This window comes from Aquarana catesbeiana, linkage group LG02, assembly GCF_042186555.1.
Source record: "Aquarana catesbeiana isolate 2022-GZ linkage group LG02, ASM4218655v1, whole genome shotgun sequence".
NCBI classification, from domain to species: domain Eukaryota; kingdom Metazoa; phylum Chordata; class Amphibia; order Anura; family Ranidae; genus Aquarana; species Aquarana catesbeiana.
The window spans coordinates 390,114,689-390,136,711 of NC_133325.1; the positions used below are offsets into that span (position 1 = coordinate 390,114,689).

The 22,023-nt window shown below is 41.8% G+C and overlaps 1 protein-coding gene across 1 annotated transcript in view; it reads right to left on the reverse strand.

The window, feature by feature from the left end:
* Positions 1–10,756: 10,756 nt before the first annotated feature.
* The window catches only part of SRRM3 (serine/arginine repetitive matrix 3), a 643,608-nt gene continuing 632,341 nt past the window's right edge, over positions 10,757–22,023 (reverse strand). The window contains exons 15-16 of the mRNA XM_073615202.1: positions 20,051–20,321; positions 10,757–12,410 (exon numbers count right to left, since the gene is read on the reverse strand). Coding sequence (XP_073471303.1) covers positions 20,126–20,321 — 196 coding nt within the window. The 3' untranslated portion in view covers positions 10,757–12,410; positions 20,051–20,125. The remainder of the gene's footprint in view (positions 12,411–20,050; positions 20,322–22,023) is intronic.

Here is a 22,023-nt window from a genome sequence, read left to right on the forward strand (position 1 = left end):
GGGCTGCTGGAGGAACCCCCCCTCCCTCTTCAGGGACACAAATCTACAGTAAGGAGTCCCCATACAATATATACATGACTGAGTCCGATTAATACAGTTCAGACTGGATTTCTCATTCACCTCAAATGCTAGGGCCCATAATCGGTGGGCAACAGGCTTGCATACAGTCCTCTCCAACAGCCTCTGCTCCGGCCAAGTCCGTGACATTTCTCCCCTTTCGGCAGGAGACTAACACAGGAGGAGACCCCAGACGGGTTGACTCCGAAGTTAGTCCATAGTTCCAGTCCTCTACTGCCTGTACCCACACAGTACCCCAAACAAATTATTCCAAACAGTGTATTACTCACCCAGCCATCCTCTGCCTCTCTCAGAGAACATATCTGCCGCTGGGGAGAGGCCCGGACTGGCCCTTCTCCCTGGAATCCTTTCTGCCACTGGAGAGAAGACAGGGGGACTGGGCTCACTCCATCCTGCTGTTGGGGATCTGGGCCGACTGCCCAGCATCCCTGGGGTATACAGGTGGGGACTGAAGCCCCATCAACCAACACCAGATCAAGCTGCAGTTGTGAGGTGATGACTGCATTCTCTCCTTGGATCCTGATCTGCAGCTCGCGATAGACTGCCACCTCCTCACCTTGGGCCTCCACAATTGCTGCAGGTGTGGGGCAGAGGTCTTGGACCCTCTGTCCGGTTGCCAGCACTTCTGCTGGGGGTTTGCCAGGTGGTTCCTCCTCTACAGAAACGTCTATTAAATCCCCAGTCTCTGGAATTGGTAAAAGTGTGGGACAGAGGTCTTGGACCCTCTGTTCAGTTACCAGATCTTCAGCTGGAGAAGTTTGTTTTAACTCCATAGATGCTGCTGGCAGAAAATCACATGTCCCTGTCAGTGTTGTGGGAGAAAGGCCGACTACCTCTTCTCTCAGGAAGGCCGAAGCCACTGTTGGTGCTGGGCAGAACACAGTGAACTTTGGCAATGATAGCAGCTCTTCTGCTGGAGGCTCATCAGGTTGTTCTTCCTCAGCAGAAAAGTCTATCAAATCCCATGTCTCTGCAACTGATGTCTGGGAATAGAGGTTCACCATCTCCTGTCCATGGAACCCAGAAGATGTTATCATTTCTGGACAGAGGTTAGCAGAGCTCTGCCCTGTTGTCAGCACTTCAGGTTTGGGGACGGCAATCTCCGGATTTTCCACTGCCGATTCTCTGGCATGCTGCTGAACTTGTTCTAGCAGTTTCCTGTATGCCCTTTCCAGATGCTGTTCCTTCCTTAGCAAATGGTCCAGATCAGGTTTGAGCTCTGAGACTCCTGCAAGACCGAGCATAGACTCTCTATAGTCCCTCATGTCCTCAAGGTCAGGTTCCCCCTCATCGCCAAACATAAAAAGATCTGTAAGGTTCTCCCACAGCAATCCAGGGCCGCCAAAGTCATATCCCTCCGGAGAGCATTCTGTTGTCTCCCCTAAATATCCCTCCTCTGCGTGCCATTGCAGAGCCCGATAACGATTGTCCAGCTCTATCTCCTGCTGGACCAACCTCTCCAACTCAGTCACCCATTGCTCCTGGGGCTGCTCTCCCAGGAATGCCATCCGCAATGCCCGTTGGTCACTGGCTCGTTGCTCTTGGGTTGGAAAGCACTTGCCCTGTTTTATACCAGCGAGACGGAGGGCTGCAATCCAGAGCTCCACCCGAATCAGCTGCCTGAGCTCCAGGTATTCATCCTCAGACACAGTCCTGGTGTACGTTGAAAGGATGATCCGCAGCAGCCCCGGGAATTCTGATGCCAGGTCCATATCTCCGCTGGGGTGACCGAAGTCTGCTATGCTGATCTTGGATCCAGCTGGAGGTTTGGATGTCCCAGACTTCAGACTTCAGGAAGCTTTCCCGCTGCTTGCCACCAATGTCACGGAACGCCCCACACTCCGCTTGAGTGCTTCCGTCATATACCGCTTCCTAAGTTCTGGAACACGAGTCCAATGGATCTGGCTATAGGAACCCCAAGAACTAGACAACACCAGTCTTGGAGTACATCAGAACTACCTTTATTTTGAGATCTCACAGACCTTTATACAGCAGGGATGACTCAAAGCTAACCTAATTAACATGAGCTAATTTACTACAAAATGTACCCAGAACAGATGACAGTCTTGTGGGCACCGAGCTTCACACATTAATACAATTAACAATACAAACAACAATCTCCCCCCTCCTCAGCCTAGACCATTCGTCTATTAGCCAGTGCTGGTGGCTAATGTGATCAGCTCTCTCAATTAACATAAACACATGTTGATAACACCAGCATCTCCTCACAGGATGTGTCCCAACAGAATGAATCAGTCTTATCAGCAGGGGGCTGCTGGAGGAACCCCCCCTCCCTCTTCAGGGACACAAATCTACAGTAAGGAGTCCCCATACAATATATACATGACTGAGTCCGATTAATACAGTTCAGACTGGATTTCTCATTCACCTCAAATGCTAGGGCCCATAATCGGTGGGCAACAGGCTTGCATACAGTCCTCTCCAACAGCCTCTGCTCCGGCCAGGTCCGTGACAGGGACTATGCCGTGGTGCTACCAGCGGCTGTCGCTGCCACACAGGCGCCCCATCCTGCATTCCTCCGCCGCGGCTCCACTCAGATCTCGGCTGGTCACGGGACTCTCCTCCATGGGCTCGTACAGGTGCTGTGACAGGCCTCTCCCCCCGGACGTGCACGCTACTCACGTCCACATTCCACCCAAAAAAAAAGCCATGAGAACACAGATATCTCAGATACAACCACAGACTTGGAGGTCCCTAACATTGCAGTAGGGGCTACATCAGCACCTCCCCTCAATACATTTAAATTAAAATAAAAAAAATTCCCAGATCTTACCACTAATTCCCAAGCTTGGGCGTTTCTATGTAACGTGGTTAGTGACATCAAACGACTTGTCGTCACCTCTAGAGAAAACCATTTAACTCAGACACAGCGACAGACTATTTTGAAATTATCAAACCACCCTGATCTAGTAGTCAAAGTTGCAGATAAGGGCGGTAATATTGTTCTAGTGACTAGAAGCAATTATGAAGCCATGTGCTTCAAAATTCTATCTAATCCTCAATGGTATCGGCGGAAACCTAAATCTCGCACTTTGATGTTCAAAAATTAATTTTTACAGATTATCAATGAAGCTCATTCCCAGGGACTCATTGATCAAGATATGTATGATTACCTGAATGTTCGGTCTCTCAGGGAGGCGATATTCTATGCGCTACCCAAAGTGCATAAGAACTCTTTGTCGCGAATTGGTAGACCGATAATTTCAGGTATCGGATCCCTCACGGAGAATGCCAGTAAACTGGTGGATTCAGTGCTTATGCCGCATGTCATATCATTACCATTGTATACAAAGGATAGGCTAGACCTCCTTAAACAAATTGAAGGAATGGTCATTTCTCCTGACGCCTTGCTCGTGACCTTGCATGTGGAGGCATTATACTCCAGCATCCCTCACGAGCAGGGTGTCAGGACAATCTGTACCTTCCTATATGAAGAGCACCACCATTGGTGGAAATTCAATGAATTTATTTTAAACTTCTCTGGTTCATACTTACTCACAATTGGTTCAGTTTCAAGGACTCCCACTACCTCCAGATACAGGACGTGACCATGGGCACTTGTTGTGCGCCGGCCTATGCCAACCTGTATCTGGGGGGTGGGAGCGCCATTTATTTTCCAGTGACTCTCTATTAAATTTTACTAACCATATCCTTTGCTGGATGCATTACATCAACAATGTTTTCATCGTTTGGACCAGCACTAAGGATGCACTGGATAAATTCATTCAATCACTAAACCAAAATCAATTCAACCTCAAATTTACATACAATTGTGATAAACAGAAAACAACTTTTCTGGATCTTACCATTTTTAAAGACAAAGACAACTCTCTAGCTACTGATCTTTTCCGCAAAACCACCATGGGGAATATGCTTTTACATGTGGCAAGCGCACATCCACCAGCCTTGATATGCAGTATACCCTACACCCAATATATTAGATTGCGGCGCAATTGCACGCACATGGCTGACTTTCAAAGACAGGCTAAACTTCTACAGGGACGACTGCTATCTAGAGGATACAGTAAAACTTTATTACGCCAGGCTTATAATAAGGCTGCCCGGCAAACACATAATGAATTACTTTTCAAGTGAAAAAATCCCCACTACCAATCCAACGGTAAAATTCTTTACTAGGTTTTCATCCCACCATGTTGAAATCAGGAATATTATGGCCAATCACTGGCACTTACTACAGGGGGATCCAATCCTCAGTAAATATATTGGTCACTATACCAAGGATCCATTACTTGGCCCCACACTGCCAATGGGCACTTCGCGCTGTGGCCACTGCGCGTTCTGACCATGGGTTCTGCCGGGTCACAAATTGTAACTCCCTAATGAGGAAATCTTCTACCCTAAATTTTCTGCAGCCTGTGATACACAGGGGGTGGTGTATCTGATGAATTGTAAGTGTGGAGCTTTCTATGTGGGGAAGACGACCAGACAACTGAGACAGAGTGATCACATCTATACATCTGGTAATGGGAAAATGCTGACCCCGGTCAGTCAACACCTTGAACTCTTTCACAGATTCAACACTTCCTCTGTCTTGTTCTGTGTTCTGGCCATCATCCCTGGGGACCCCAGAGGGGGAGAGTGGGATAAAGTGATCCTCCAGAAAGAAACCCTCTGTACTGAACGTTTAAATGCTATACACTTGCCTGGTCTCAATGAAACACAATCATACAAACCTTTCTTATAGTCTGCCGCTCTGCCTGATATATTGTTCCCTTTTAACACACTATGATTATGCCTATTAGTCCCAATAGAATTATGCCAATCTCATTGTGTGTTGTCATTATCCACTCAACTCATTTTTAGGGGATTTCCCTTTGATAGTGTCACAACTGGTCTCTATCTAGTGCCCATTTAGTTGAGTTTGATTGCTCTTATGTTTATTGTTTCAACTTCTTATAAAATCCTGCTCTATAACTGTGTTTTAAATTCTACTAATTGAGAAAATTGTTTGCTTGTTTAGATTAAATGCAACCAGCCTTTTATGACTGTTTAGGGTTATGGATTATTGATACAAAGTTATTTTACCCCTATATGTGTATGGCTATATATGGATGTTCAATTTACATCTATGGTAGTCTATATATACACTTTTCTTTACTATGGTCATTTGCTTTGGGTTGTCTGCTTGGTGCTGACCTGTCTTTGTGACCCTGGGGTGAAATTTGGGCTCTCCTTTCTCCCATGTGTCCACATAGCGCCGCCCTCCCAGTTGTTTTTTTTGACTGGGTGCACAGCGATTGGTGGGGCCTTTGGCTGTGCATCGGCCTCTGTTTGGTCCACCCCCTCCCTGTCTGCTGCACTGGTCGTTCCGACGTGTGCGCGGCAGATTCAGGCGGTCTCTTACCATTGTCGCTCCCTTGGAGTGACGTGACTTCTCACGTCATCACACGAGGTCCCTGCTCTCTCCTGGCCCCGCCTCTGCTGCAGCCTCATTGGCCACTTTCCGCCACAATCAGCGGCAGTTTGTGGCGCATGTGCGGCAGCTTGTGACTATGCCGGTCATCGCCATTTCCGCCTGGAGATAATGTATTTCCGACTGGGGCGCAGCTATAAACGGCTGCCTCCAGACTGTTCATTTAGGCCAGTGTCTCCATCGGGGATTACACGCATGTTTTGGTCTCTCTCCATATATGCTATCTGTGAACATAAGGTAAAATCTTGTCTGGTGTTATTGGACGCTAATTATTAAGTATCTGGCTGTGCTGCTATGGCACTTTTTTATCTTGTCCACTCATTGCATTTTCCATTTGTCACCTCTGCTTCTTATTTAATAGGCAGCACCTGTCTGAGCTCATCATCAACTATTGGACAGCTTGCCCTATTGATTAATGGTGCAGCGTTAATGGTTAGCTTAGACAGTGGTGGCAAATTACTCTCTTCCCCTTTGGCGTTTACATAAACCAATTCCCGATGTCTTTGGTTACCAACCATCGCTTTTTATAGGCCATTTCAGCTACTGGTAAGCCCTTTATTATTATTTCTCGTTACACATTATATGTTCAATTATATTGTTTTTTAATTGGCCATCTCTGTGGCATGCATACAATATATATATATAGTTTTTAGATATCACATGGGTAAATATAAATTAGTAAAGTTATTATCAAAATATATCTTCCACTATTATTTTTTCCTTATCATTTTTTATTTTTATAGAATTTTACTATTATCTCAATAGTGGGGATTACCTGTCTGAATTCATTCATACATGACCCCCACAATTTATTATCTTACAAATCTACATAATATGTAAGTATGTAATTCTATGAATATTCTGTAAAGTCTTATACATTGTGCAGGGAACTCCTTTTCAACTTATTCTAACATATAGCTGTGCCCCCATGGGAGGCCTCTGCTCCTTTTCCCCCAGTGGTCACAAGACTTGGGCTTTCTTCCCTGCTAGATCCCATTGAAATGACCATTCTTCTGTTTACATTGTTTCTTATACTGGATAGCATGTTTTATATATATATATATATATATATATATATATATATAGATACTCATGTGATGTTTTTTACATGTTTATTAGATCTGTAAGCTCCTGAAGAAGCTCAAATGTGCTCGCAACATGTAGAGCGAAAATCTCCTTGTGACCCCTAACTGTGACTCAACCACTCCATGCACTTTACTTCTTGTGGATAGTGCTACTGTTTGTACTTTATTATACCTATGACTCTCTAGTTTTAAACATTATAATTGGAGGTGTTATTTGAGTCCCCAGGGTCAAATATTCTATGTCATCATTTTTATGATGTGTGATTTCTTTTATGTGTTGTACATAAGCTTTTTTAACTTTATGCAATTAAAATCCAAACTTTTATTCCAACATGTGTGCCTTTAAAGTCCATCTTTGTAATTTCTAGTCTTTCTCATACAATATCGGATGTTGGCATACTTTTATTAGTATATCCACAGTGTCACCCTGTGAGGATACACGGTAAATTGCATCTTTTTTGACATATATATATATATATATATATATATATATATATACACATATATTTATATATACACAGTGTAGTTACATAGTAGGCGAGGTTGAAAAAATACACAAGTCCATCAAGTTCAACCCATGTGTGTGATTTTATGTCAGTATTACATTGTATATCCCTGTATGTTGAGGTCGTTCAGGTGCTTATCTGTTTTTTTAAATTATCGGTGCTCCCCACTGAAACCACTGCCTGTGGAAAGGAATTCCACATCCTAACCGCTCTTATGCCCCGTACACACAATCGGACATTCTGACAACAAAATCCATGGATTTTTTCAGACGGATGTTGGCTCAAACTTGTCTTGCATACACACGGTCACACAAATCTTGTCGGAAATTCCAAACGTCAAGAACGCGATGACGTACAACATGTACGACGAGCTGAGAAGAAGGAAGTCCAATAGCCAGTGCAGCTCTTCTGCTTGATTCCGAGCATGTGTGGAACTTGCAGCTGCATCGGAATTGTGTACACACGATCGGAATTTACGACAACAGATCCAGATCTCAAATGTGTGACGGAAATTCCGATGGAAAATGTCTGATGGAGCCTACACACGGTCGGAATTTCCGACAACAAGCTCCCATCAAACATTTTCCGTCAGAAAATCCGATCGTGTGTACGGGGCATTACAGTAAAGAACCCTCTAGGCAGTTTAAGGTAAACCTCTTTTTTCTAATTTTAGTAAATGGCCACATGTTTTATTAAATTCCCTTATGCAGAAAAGTTTTATCCCTATTGTGGGGTCACCAGTACGGTATTTGTACATTGAAATCATATCCCCTCTCAAGCGTCTCTGCTCCAGAGAGAACAGGTTCAGTGCTCGTAACTTTTCCTCATAACTAATGTCCTCCAGACCCTTTATTAGTTTTGTTGCCCTTCTCTGGACTCTTTCCAGTTCCAGCACATCCTTACTGAGGAGCAGGGATGAGCCGAACACCCCCCGGTTCGGTTCGCAGCAGGACATGCGAACAGGCAAAATTTTTTTCGAACACATGAACACCGTTAAAGTCTATGGGACACGAATGTGAAAAATCAAAAGTGCTAATTTTAAAGGCTTATATGCAAGTTATTGCCATAAAAAGGGTTTGGGGACCCAGGTCCTGCCCCAGGGGACATGTATCAATACAAAATAAGTTTTAAAAACTGTTGTTTTTTTCGGGAGCAGTGATTTTAATAATGCTTAAAGTGAAATAATAAAAATGAAATATTCCTTTGAATATCACGCCTGGGGGTGTCTATAGTATGCCTGTAAAGTGGCACAGTTTTCCTGTGTTTAGAACAATACCACAGCAAAATTACATTTCTAAAGGAAAAAAAGTAATTTAAAACTGCTTGAGGCTGTAATATATTGTTGGGTACTGGCAATATAGATGAAAATCATTTAAAAACCGGCATGGATTGCCCCCCCAGTCCATTACCAGGCCCTTTGGGTCTGGTATGGATTTTAAGGGGAACCCCGCACCCAAATTTTAAAAATAAATTTGCGTGGGGGTCCCCCAGGCACTATATACTCTGAACAGCAGTATTTATACTATACAGTGACGTAAAACATGTACATCGGGACTATAAACGGGGCAGTAACCAATAGCTTTCGTCTCTTAATTTATTCTGAGCATGCGTGGCACTTTATGTGTCGGATTTGTGTACACACGATCTAAATTTCCGACAACGGATTCTGTTGTCGGAAAATTTTATAGCAAGCTCTCAAACTTTGTGTGTCGGATATTCCTATGGAAAATGTGTGATGGAGCCTACACACGGTCGGAATTTCTGACAACAAGGTCCTATCACACATTTTCCATTGGAAAATCCTATCGTGTGTACAGGGAATTACTCTTGGTGTGCACAGGAACTGGCCCTGCTGTGAAATACTACAGCAAAAAATTGTAATTACATGCCCCTGTTAAACAGGGGCAGAAAAATTGGGCCTTGGGTAGTGGTGATGGTGCCCTAAACCAAAAATATTGTTGGAAGCTAGCATCATCAAGCTTGAGGAGGAATAGGATAGTCAGCCTTCAAGGGATCCCACATCCATAGAAAATTCAATCAGTTACATCAGCATCAGGTGCTTGATAGCTGCTGATCCAAGATCCATTCATTTTTATGAATGTAAGCCTATCAATGGTGTCTGTGGACAGGCGCACTCCATCATCTATTACCCTCCAGCAGGTTTGTAACAGATGATAGAATGTGCATTCAGAAAGAACGCTGGATTTAGGACAGGCCAGTAGCTCAATTGCATATTGAGCAAGTTCTGGCCAGTGGTCCATCCTCAAGACCCAGTAACCCAGTGGATTCTCTGTTGGAAAGGTCTCCAAGTCTGCTCTTGCCACTAGATATTCCTGCACCATGTAATGCAGATGCTGGCAATGGTTGCTTGAACCGATCAGACCTTGGTGCTGAGGACTGAAAAATTATTTAAAGGCATCGGTCAGCCGGCCACCTTCTCCACCGCTCTTCTTCTGACTGAACAAAGCCTCAGCAACACGTTGTCCAGCACCAGGAAATTGTAACCTCCCAGGGTCTGGAAATGCATTACACAAACCTTTTTTCAACCTTTCCTCCTGAAGATGTTTCATCCTCTGCTCTGTCTGCGAAGGCAGGATGAGTTCTGCAACCTTACCCTTGTAACGTGGATCAAGAAGGGTTGCCAGCCAATAATGATCTCTCTCCTTGATACTACGAATCCTAGGGTCCTTTCGCAGACTTTGCAGAATCAGGGAGGCCATGCAGCGTAAGTTTGCAGAGGCATTCGATTCTGAGTCCTCTGGGTCACTAAGGATCACATGATCCGTAACAACCTCCTCCCGGCCACGTACAACTCCTTGGGTTTCTGGGGACTGAAAAACATCCCTTGAAGACTGCTGCTGAGTGTTATCCTCCACGTCCATGCTGACACAATCCTCCTCTTCTTCCTGTGTGTTTGGTGGGCCCACAGGAATGCTATCTGGATAAAGGGGACCTTGAGAGGTAAGGAAGTCCTCCTATTCCTCCCGCTGTTCTGCCTCAAGTGCCCTATCCATTATTCCACGAAGTGTGTGCTTCAACAGGAAGACTAGAGGGACAGTGTCACTGATGCATGCATTGTTGCTGCATACCATCCTTGTGGCCTCCTCAAATGGTGACAGGACAGTGCATGCATCCTTGATCAGTAGCTACTGGCTTGGCAAAAAGCCTGGCTTGAGCCACGGCTGTTTGAAATCTTTTTATTGTTTTTGGATGACAGTTTTTTTTAAGCTTGTAATAAATCCTTTAAATGAAGATACTGGACCATGAAGCCTTTTCTTCTTTTTACCTGGTAAATATATCCCAAAGTGGAAGACTATACAGAAGGATTTGCCAGTGCCATTGTAAAGAATATCACATGAGAACAACAGTTCACTGTATCGGGAGGTATACCGGCTCTGGAGGAGCCCTAGGAGAATTATCCACAGGCTGAATTTCCCATTGCTGAGCAAGTTTGATCCCTATCATTTGAGATCCATCTTATCCGGTAAGCGGCCACCCTTATCACAAACACCGAACAAAAGTTCAAGCCACATCCTGAGTGTTTTACATCATGAATTTTTATTGAAGCACCATATGAACTTGAACAAATACACAGTCTAATCTGTATTATTTTTTATTGTATTTGGTTGCGCAATTTGATTCCTTCCCACAAATTTATGAGCTGAATATTCAGGCTTTTTTAAGTTGCAGCACCTCAATACACAGCTATATATAATTTTCCGTTTTTTTGCATGTCAAATATTATTTATTTATTCATGATTTTGACATATTAATCAACGTCAAGGTTTAGGGCAGCGCAGATTTTCCATTTTACACTTGTTTCACAGAATAGTGGGTTTTCTAAATTGAGAACTCAGCAGAAGCTGTTTGCCTCTAGTCTCTCTTTGATTCAAACTCCATATGACCTGTCTGAGCAGAGCAGGACGGACTAGAAAGGACAGGAGTGAAGTACTCTGTATAAATTAGTTTTAACAGAAGAGCTTAAAAAGGCAGAAAAATGTGAAAAGGAGCCTAGAATTCCACTTGCTTATTGTCAGTTAGTCTTTGTTAAATAATAGGCCTTGTACTGATTAGCTTTATTTTACCAATACAAAGAAAATGTGTAAACTCATAATAAGCCATCATATATTAAAAAGCAAAAATAAATAAGTAAATAAATAAACCATTGGCCTCATGAGTAAGCACTTGGCAAAACCTGCTAAGGTGGTCATTCATGTCTGTTTCTGAGTACTAGCTGCTTATTTAAATAAACCTACCACTCCTTTGCAAGCACCTTTGTAGACCCATTTGTTTGATGATCATAATCTATTGGAACCAGGCAAGGTCTGTAAGCCATAGTGCACTCTGGATAGTGTTTGTTGTGGTCAATCTCCTTAGCAGCAGAAGAAATCTAATTATGAAGTTGAAATAAAACCAATAGTCTTATATATTAAAACATAGAGGAGTTTATGGAGAATGCCAAAATCACATCACATTCAGACCTTTTGGGACTTTATGACAGTTACCAAATACAAGGTAGATAACTCCAAATAATTTAAACAATACATTTCAATCAGAGATATTTAATAATGGCCATCTGTTATATGCAGATTTAAACTGCATTTACAATGCAATAAAAATGCAACATATACAAGTATAGATAAGAGGGCTCATCAGTATGATATTATGTATTGTGTGTTATCATTAATTTGTAAGTTAACATCAGCCTACATACATATTCCAGTCACATTACTGTCATCAAATGGATTAAAGTTAGTATACTGCAAGAGGAAACTATGTTCTACAAGAAGCAAATACATCATTAAAAGGGCGATCTGTAATTTTCCCCATTATTTTTTGAGTATAAAAGGTAAAACTGACATCAGTCGACAGTTAGAAGACAACCCATGTATTGAACTTAATTTATCTTTGAGAAACTATACAACAAATATATATTTTATATATACATCTAACACAACAGAATTAAACATAAGTTATGTGTTAAAGTTTTTTTTAAATAGTATGTATCTGTATTGCAGCTTTATAATAGCATCAATAAAAAAAAGATGTTTGTTTTATTTGAATTCTTCTTAGTGGCATATTCATTTAGACCAGAAAAAAATGTCAATTTTGACTTCTATTATACTGTATGTCTTTTCTCTTCCATTGTGCATGTTGCTAGGTAGAGGAAATGATTTGTGCACACTTCCCAGGTATAGAAGGTAAGCAGCATTGGTGATGAATCGGTAAGTGCATTTAGGAGTGTCTTTTTTGTTCATCTCGGCTCCAAGATAGATATAAATTAATCTTAAAAGGAAGAATTCAACACAAAGTTCTGTAACCGCGTTCCTTAATTCCTTCTTAAATTAAGTCAGTTATCCTTATTTTTTTCATTATTCATTTTAACATATCCACAAAGCCTTGAGCTGGTCAAAAATTGTTCATAACTCCATAATACATTTTAATATAAATAAATACAAAATAAATACCAACAATATTAATAATAATAAATATATGATAACCAGGGAGTGACTTCATGAATTTTGACCCACTAGCTCTACATGGTATAAATTAAGTAAGGGGTACTTTCATTACAGTTATAGTCATATTATACGTTGTAAACATACGTTAATGGTAGAGGTAATAAAAAGGATTACTAAACTCTATTAAATTTGTTAGTATATAAAATGATGGATCTGTGCAGAAGAATATTCATTGAGTCTATGGAACAAAGTTTTAATGTATATTCCTTGTCTAGTTTGTATAGGGCAGTCATTACTAAATGGTCCAGATCTATTTGGACTGCCACGGCAGCCTGGGTGTCCTCCTCTGAGTCCTCCACCACCCCTCAGCAGCCACCTCTGTCATCCTCATAGCAGGGCACAAGGCAGGAGGCCCAGCAGGTTTCGATGGAGCGTGGCAGCTGCCCAACTTTTCAAGTTGGGCAGCTCCCGACCCTGTCCAGATCTGCTGCACCTCCTGCCCTCTGCCCAGCAGTGTAAGGTAGGTCTGTGAAAGAAGGGAGACCTGTGATGGAAAGTGGGGTTGTAATATGGGGACTGAGGACACTGATGTAAGTGGGGAGACTGTGATGTAAAGGGTTGGGCTGTGATGTAAAGGAAAAAATGAGGACACTAATGTAAAGGGGAGCTCAGATGTGAAGAGGCCAATAGGGAACCTGATGTAAAAGGGGAATTGTGATGTAAAGGGGGGCTGTGATGGAAAGGGGGGGCTGTGATGTGAAGGGAGGACTGAGGACACTGATGTTGAGGCTGGGCTGTGATGAGACTGTGGGAATGAAGACACTGATATAAAAGGGGGGCTGTGATGTAAAGGTGGAGGACTGTAATGTAAAGGGTGGGCTGTGATGCAAAGTGTAGGGTTGTAATGTGAATGGAGGACTGAGGACAATGTTTTAAAGGAGGGCCTGTGATGTAAAAGGGGGTACTGTGATGTGAAGGATCATCACACAAACATGTGATTTGCACCTCTGATGGAATAGAATCTTACTGACTAGACCTTCATGAATTTTAATTCCATAACCCTTGTAAAGGGTGTTATTTGCATAGATATACAGCATTTGCTTGTAATTTTTATTGTTGGTTCTACAGTTTAGAAAGTAACCCTCTACTGGTAAATTATTTGTATTGAATACTCTCTGGTGCAGCTTCTGTTCAGTAAAATTGTAAGCTATGTTAAATTACTTTTTGACAACCTTTGATAATGTAATTTTCTGGATAAATCAAAACCTTAAAGCTAGCCTAAAACAGCCAAATCCTGTGTTCACTTTAAAGGCCTAAACTGTTGTCACTTAAATACAGCAGGGATTTGAGTTGCATGGGCATGCCCATCCTATTTCCCATGGCTCACTATTTGTCAATGAGCCTGTCCAACATATCGATGGACTAGTAGTGAGCCATGAGGGGGCAGGAGGGAGCAGAGTCAAGCATAAGTTGCTATTTGCAAATTACATTTTTCAGAGATTGAGCCTATCTGGAGGGCTCCACAAGAGGTACAACTATACATATAGGCACTTTTATGTGCCTGCTGTTTAGAAACTATGAAGAGAAAACAGGTTTGCTTTAAAGAAGAACTCAAGAAAAAACAGAACATTAGGCTCTCACAATAATTGCTTTCTTCTGTCTGTGTTTTGTTTAAAAGCACTGTTTCACTAAGAACGTAATGTTCTACATCTGATTTTGGCCTACTATATGCCCAAAAGCCTGTTTGCAACTCAATGCAAGGCATTGCTGATCTGGGCAAGTAATGCAATACTCTGTATAGCACATATGATTTTGAGGTTCTGGAGTTTGATAAAAACAAGAATTAATTAAGTCTCCTTATGCAGCTTACGCACGAGCGGACTTTTCGACCGGACTGGTCTGACGGACCGAGTCGGGGGACAATCCGATCATGTGTGGGCTTCATCGGACCTTCAGCGGACTTTTCCAGTCAAAAATCTGACGGACTTTAGATTTGAAACAAGCTTCAAATCTTTCCGACGGACTCGAGTCTGGTCGAAAAATCCGCTCGTCTGTAGGCCAGTCCGACGGATGAAAAACCAAGCTAGGGCAGCTATTGGCTAATGGCTATCAACTTCCTTATTTTAGTCCGGTCGTACGCCATCACGTACAAATCCGTCGGACTTTGGTGTGATCGTGTGTAGGCAAGTCTGTTCGTTCAAAAGTCCGTCGGAAGTCCGTCAAAAGTCTGACGATAGTCCGCCGGAATGGCCGTCGGACTTTTGTTGCCGAAAAGTCCGCTCGTGTGTACGCGGCCTTAGTGTTTGTTGTCAGTATTGCAAGACTGAAAAAGGGTTTTTGCAGGAAAGGTAAGATTGATGTATGGCACACACATTCATTATATGCAGTACATGCACTGCATAAAGGGCAATTATCAATGCTGAAATGAATGCATTCTTGGTGAAAATAACTCTTTTGTGCGCATGATTGCATGTTACTATAAAAGGCAGCATGTTTTAAGTCCAACTAAACAGAATATTCAGCCAAATATCACAACTCAGCCCCAGTGACACATCACACCTACCAATCTAGTAATTTGATTAAAATAGGGTGGTAATCAAGGGGCTAAGGTGAGTTTCTACAAATGTAGGTGTGTTTAGGTTGCTCTGAAAAATGAAGCTGAGAGCTGTTATGTATTAACATACTAAATACATTTTTACATAAAACCTGCCAGCATCCTGGTTGATAAAGGATGATCTAGCCCTTTCCTCTACAGCCTGACTGTCCCTAACTTTCCCCTTTGATTCACTGGAGGCTCAGTATCTCATGTGGGTGTTAACATGCATTCTTCCTAGAATGCCAACTCCTTCAGATCAGCACCCAGCCATGAAGGGATTTTAATATTTGCATAACTCCTTTTGGGTTTTCCATATGTGCTTTGGCAAATATTCAAAAATTGTAAGCAAGTCAGCAAGCGGATTAAGCCTGCCTTTTTTTGCTATACAAAGACACAGATTTTTATTGTGCAGCATTACAACCGTAGGCATTGTATGCTACCCACCGGCTTTCTATCAACTGATGTCATCACAGGGTGATTAGGAGGATGTTGATCAACTTAGGGCATCCTTGTTAGCCCATTTTCGTCAGCACTGGGGTCACGCTAGTTGAATGAGGGAGAGAAACTGAGGGAGAAGAGAAATACTGGAATACTAGTCAGTACCAATATTCAAAGGTACATTGCTTTGTTAAAACAACCTTGAATGTTAGGTGTCCTAAATGTGTAGACGCTGCTGCATTATGTAAACCTATTACTTTAGTTTAAATTTTAGAATGGGGTGTCTCAGATTATGCATATTTTTAAAGGGTACCTAGATTGCAAAAAGGTCAAGCATCATTGGTCTAGATCAGTAGTTCTCAACCTCTCTAGTGCCGCGAACCCTTGATAAAATTTCCCAAGTTGTGGGGACCCCTGACAGTAAAATTATTTTCGTAGCGTGGGTAGTCAGCACCCAAGGCAAGACAAGTAATTTGCACCCCTAACCCATGGACATTTAGCGCTCCCTGAGTCCCTTCCACTCGTACAGTATTAAAACCCCTTATGGTACATTTTAGGATGTACCACTCTCTCTCTTTGTTCTCCTTTCTTTCCCTTTTATCTCTCTCTATGCTATTTTCTTGTTTTTCCCCCATCCCTCTCTCTAGCCATTTTTCTTGTTCTTTCTCTTATTCTTTCTCTCCCTTTTTCTTTGTTTCTCCCCCTCTTTTCCTCTCCCTTCCATGTATTCTCTATTTTAATTCCTTCTCTTAATCCTTGGTGGGGGAGGTGGGGAGAATAGGATGAGTGGCAGTGCTGGCGGGGAGTTGGGATCAGTGGCAGTGCTGGGGGGGAGTTCTGATCAGCCAACATAGGTGCTCTTGTTCAAGGTCATCTGCTGATCTGAGAACTGTAGAGGGGACTTTTATTGGCAACTATAATCACAGATGTTACTCACAGTGTCTCTGGCTTCACTGTGTCTCCGACTTTGTAGTGTCTCATAGCAGTGACAATTATGCCTAAATCAGGAGATAGGGTCTCCTCCAGCCCCTCCCACGTCACATTCCTCACCAGTCAGCTGACCTCTAGTTTCTGACCCTCAGCCATGCCGTGAACTGAATGGGCAGCCATGGGCTCCAGGGACAGCCCTGCTGGGCGGGCGTGAAAAGGCTGGGAGAGCAGCGTGGGCTTCAGGAACAGCCCAGGATTCCGTGACTCCCGGCAAATCGTCATTCGACCCCCGAGGGGGTCCCGACCCCCAGGTTGAGAACCACTGGTCTAGTGGTCTCAATGATGCTGAATGTCTCCCAGCTTAGATATGGGCTTGACTTAATCTGACTAGTTAGAGCTTCCAATGTGAGAAACTCACAGTGTTCAGTGAAATCAGAGTAGGCAATTTCAGTGCAAGAGAGGAGCCTGAATAACTGTGCGCCAGACAGAAGGGTAAAACTAGAGATCCTCTTTAAATAAAAAAAAAAGACTGAGTATAGTGCCACGTTAACCTTTACTTTATCCTTAGAATATTCCATATTTGCAGGAGAATACTGTAGACCAAATGAGACCTTTTTACAATCCACAATTTCTACTACTACCATGAGCTAGTCTATAAGCTATGAAGAGAAAAAAAATGTGTAATAACTTTTGGAGAAGTAGTGATAACCTCAGTCAGATGGAAAACAGTTGGTTGTCCAGCAGTAATAAGCCAAGGCATGTTCTCTTGGTAGAATGAGATACAATGTACACACACATGCCTGCGCCTTTATTGCTCACCAACTCTCTTCACATGCGGGCTATAAGCTCCTTTTTTTGCAGACAATACCAACATTTTATGCCAGGTCTCTGCATTGAGGTTTTTTTGCCGAGTAAGTCAGAGAAAAATCACCTGACCAAGGACTTAAATAAAATGTACCCTTAAATAAAATGTACAGAAGACAACATGCATCACTAACTAGTCTGAATGGATGGTAATGCAGAATGGTTTCAGAAACACCCAGATGCTGTAGGTCAGTTAAATTAAAACCGATTACACTATTTTAAAAATGGCAACACTGCTTATTGAGATAGACAGCTAATATTTCCCTGGATATTGTCTGAGATACAATTTAATTAATCATAGCAATGCCATAAATAAACATCTATAGTGATTTGAATGCTGAAGTGCAGTTGTCAATTCATTAGAAACTGCACTGTTATAGCTCTACACATTATTCAAATTCAATCCTTTTTACAACATTCATCCAAAGATTCAATTGGAAACATACTGAAATTTTGTAGCACCGAGGAGAAATTGTCCAAGACACATTACACAAAATGTTTTTTTTTTTAATGTGCTGTTTAGAGTTTCAATGTGGAAGAACTATGGCAAAGCTCTAAATCGGTCCACACAAGTTACAATCGAAGTGTACAATCCTTATACATCCCTAGATCTACCAACAATAATGCAGTGAGAGGGCCTATCTAAACAATTCATTTTATGCCCAGTCAGGTGAGTCCTTGGACTCCATATTTGTTGGTAGATTTAAAGGAGAAAGTATACTCAGACTGTAATGTGTGTGACCAACTTTGGACAAATGAAATAACTATGAGCCTAGCAGACAGCATAAGTTATAGGTATTGTCGTTTACATGATTGCAAGCCTTTTAACAATTTTAAGTATACTTACCTCAACAATATTTAAAACCATGACTTCTGCCCACAATGCATTCTTATCTCATTAAGTCAGTGTTTCTCAACTCCAGTCCTCAAGGCGCACCAACAGGTCATGTTTTCAGGATTTCTCTCAGATGAAACGACTGTGGTCATTACTAAGGTGGTGAACCTGATCAAATCACCTGTGCAAAATAGTGGAAATCCTGAAAACATGACCTGTTGGTGCGCCTTGAGGACTGGAGTTGAGAAACACTGCATTAAGTAACATTTACTTCAGGATAATAATATAGGAAGAGATCGGTCTCAGTCAAAACAACACAGCAAAACTGTTTAGTCTGTTTGGCTTCAGAAGAACAGGTAATTATGCCTAGTTAAAAAATGTTCTACGGTATTGACCAAATTCATGTTAAAATCTATCCATGTGGAAAATAAAGACTGCAGGCATACAGGATGTCTTTTGCTATGGAGATGTTTTGTCATGCCATGCGAGACAACCATATTTTAGCAAACGTGGCAAATCTAAGTGAAGAGTGCATTACATTACTGAGTTACGGATTTCTAGAACCATTTGTATTATATCAAGGTTTGCCACTTGTACCTGTGCTATTGTTTGACTAGGAGTGAAAAACAAAACTGGCATTTAAAGTTCACCAGCTCACATTAATGCATGGGGCCAGTCACTGCTAATAACACAATAAGGTTTGCATACTGGTACCACTTCCAACTAAGTACAGTAATAGGGGTCATGTGCAATGGAAATCTGAGGTTTTATTAACAGTGCCAGCTGAGAAGCCAGATAAATTTAGTATTGTGCCCTTGCAGGGGAAAGCAACACAGTGAAATCAATTTCAGCCCCTGGAAGTGCTGCACCTTTCTTCCCTTTGCTGATATGTTCGCTTGGGGAATCAAGTGACACAGAGCATGTGACTCAGTATTTTTCCTCCAAAGTGACAGCACTGGTTCTTGGTGTTGGCCACTTAAGCATATGGTGGTGGACAGAGAGTCCTCTGTCCTAAGTAAGTTCTAATGTGTGATTTGGGATTACGCAGGGCAAACAGAAAGGCATAAAACAAAAGGGTAGGTATGTATAAGCAGCTGTAGGGGCTAGAATTATAGTGTAACTGTTGCTTTATACTGCATAGGCAGAACATGTTCTTTTTAAAACATCCTATATAATGTAGATACCACAACTCTTTAATTAATTTAATTTAGAAGTCCAGATTTGATCTTTATCATTTACACTGTTTGGTCACAAATATCTTTACACCAACATTTAATTAATAACAGATTTTAAACTAAATGATACAAAGTAAACTTGAAATGTTTATGATATCCCGACGCTTCTGCTTGCCCACCCTTTTGGTATCGTATATCCTTGCCAGGTACCTATCTTCTAGATACACAATAAATTAATTAAAACAATAGCATAAAGAAACCAAGAGAGGGGTGTAAATTTCATAGTGCATGGCTACATTGTTAGTATTCAATATGTAGCTTTACAAAGGTCTTTTATGCATTCATACATATTTATTTACCCACTCCTTTCAAGACAGTCAAAGCCCATGGCTTCTGTGCTTAGAGGCATTGATTTGGACTAAAACTACAATCAGCACAGTCTTCATGTTATAGATGTAATGCTTTGACTACATTTGAGACTGCCTAGTTTAGTGTGATTTATATCGAACCATTGTTCATTTTACAGAAAGATGTCTGTGTGATATCATGAATGCTATAGATAGTGTATCTTCTTTATATTTATTTATATATGTACATACATTGATCTATATCACATTCCAACTCACTGGATTTTCTTGAACTACCACTCTACTTTATGTAGTAGGTGTGATTATTAGCAGGGTTTATTTGATACGCAAGGCTTAAAATCCAGCACTCTCAGAACTGCTTCTGTAGCTGGGACTTCGACTGTGGCTGGGAGAACGACTCCGAGTCCGGCTACGGCTATAGCTGCTGTAACTGTCATAGCTCCTGCTTCGACTACGGCTGTGGGAGTAGCTGCTCAGGGAGCTGGAAGATGGGCTAGGTCTATAGTAAGGAATTGGGCGCTTCCGGGCACTGAAAATTAAAGATAACAAGTAATAAATTACATTGTTGTGCTTATTATAAGTTGCCTCAAGAAAAACAGAGCGGTAAGAAAACAATCTTGTTATTGGTTAATAATTCACTGCATTAACAGACATATGTTAGATCTAAGCATTTAACCATAGATGTTACTTTTTTTTAGACTGTAAAAGTAAAGGGTGGTAATGGGTGCAAATCCTACCTCATAATGGTATGTGCAGACAGATGCAGCAGTACAGGTACCAAGTAGAAGCATTCATTGTGCTGCAACCACACTGTGCAAGACAATCAGTTGATCTCTACAGTGAACACACAGTGACCACAAAGCTGAGATGACTATAAACTAATATTTCAGGATTCTGTGAACATTGGGTTAACACAAATGTAACAGCCTACTTTTAAGATTTGTGCTTTTCATACACTTAATGTAACAAACTGATTCATGCAATCCTGGATCTGACCCAATAAACCTTGATTTGCCACATATGTAACTCTAAAAATACAATTTTTGTCCTGGGGTATTTACCCATTATCCTTCTCTATGCCTGCCTTTTACAACACCACATTAACCACTTCAGCCCCGGAAGAATTGGCTGCTCAATGACCAGGCCATTTTTTCCATTACAGCACTACGTCGCTTTAACTGACAATTGCACGGTTGTGCAACGCTGTACCCAAACAAAATTGACGTCCTTTTTTTCCCACAAATAGAGCTTTCTGTTGGTGGTATTTGATCCCCTCTACGGTTTTTATTTTTTGCGCTAATAACAAAAGAAAAGCGACAATTTTGAAAAAAAAAACAATATCTTTTACTTTTTGCTATAATAAATATCCCAATTTTAAAAAAAAAACTAATTTTTACCTCAGTTTAGGCCGATATTTTTTCTTCTACATCTTTCTGATAAAAAGGATTGCAATAAGCGTATATTGAATGGTTTGCGCAAAAATTATAGAGATTTATGGCATTTTTATTTTTTTTTTTGACACATTTTTGGGACCATTGACAATTATACAGCAATCAGTGCTATAAAAAGGCACTGATTACTGTATAAATTTCACTGGCAGGGAAGGGGTTAACACTAGGGGGGCGATCAAGGGGTTAACTATGTTCCCTAGGTGTGTTCTAACTGTGGGGGATGGGACTGACTAGGGGAGGAGACAGATCGGTGTTCATACTTTTTATGAACACACGATCTGTCTCCTCTCCCCTGAGGGAACTGGGATTTGTGTTTACACACACAGATCCCGGTTCTCGCTCTGTCATGAGCGATCGTGGGTGCCCGGCGGTCATCGCGCCCGCCGGGCACTCGCATCGCCTCCGGGCACACGTTGCGGCCGCTCGTGCCTCTTACAGCATCTTAAAGGGCTAACGTACAGCTACGGTGGCTCGCCCAGGGGAGCGATTCTGCCGCAGTATAACTGCGGCGGCCGGTTGGGAACCGGTTAACATTGGGTTTTGACATCATATGCAAATTTCTTATAAAACCCTTTACAGAGAACATACGTTGCAATGATCACAATACATATGTCACTTGCCACACAAAGTGAAAAAATAGGGAGAGGAATGGTCACTGCAAATGAGTCACAGATGATCAGTTTGCTACTTTGCTCAGTGTGTGGTATGACCCTGTAAGGTGGTTGTAGGGGGTCTTTAAGAGATTTGACCCTACGACTCACTGTAATAGGGTAACAGAGA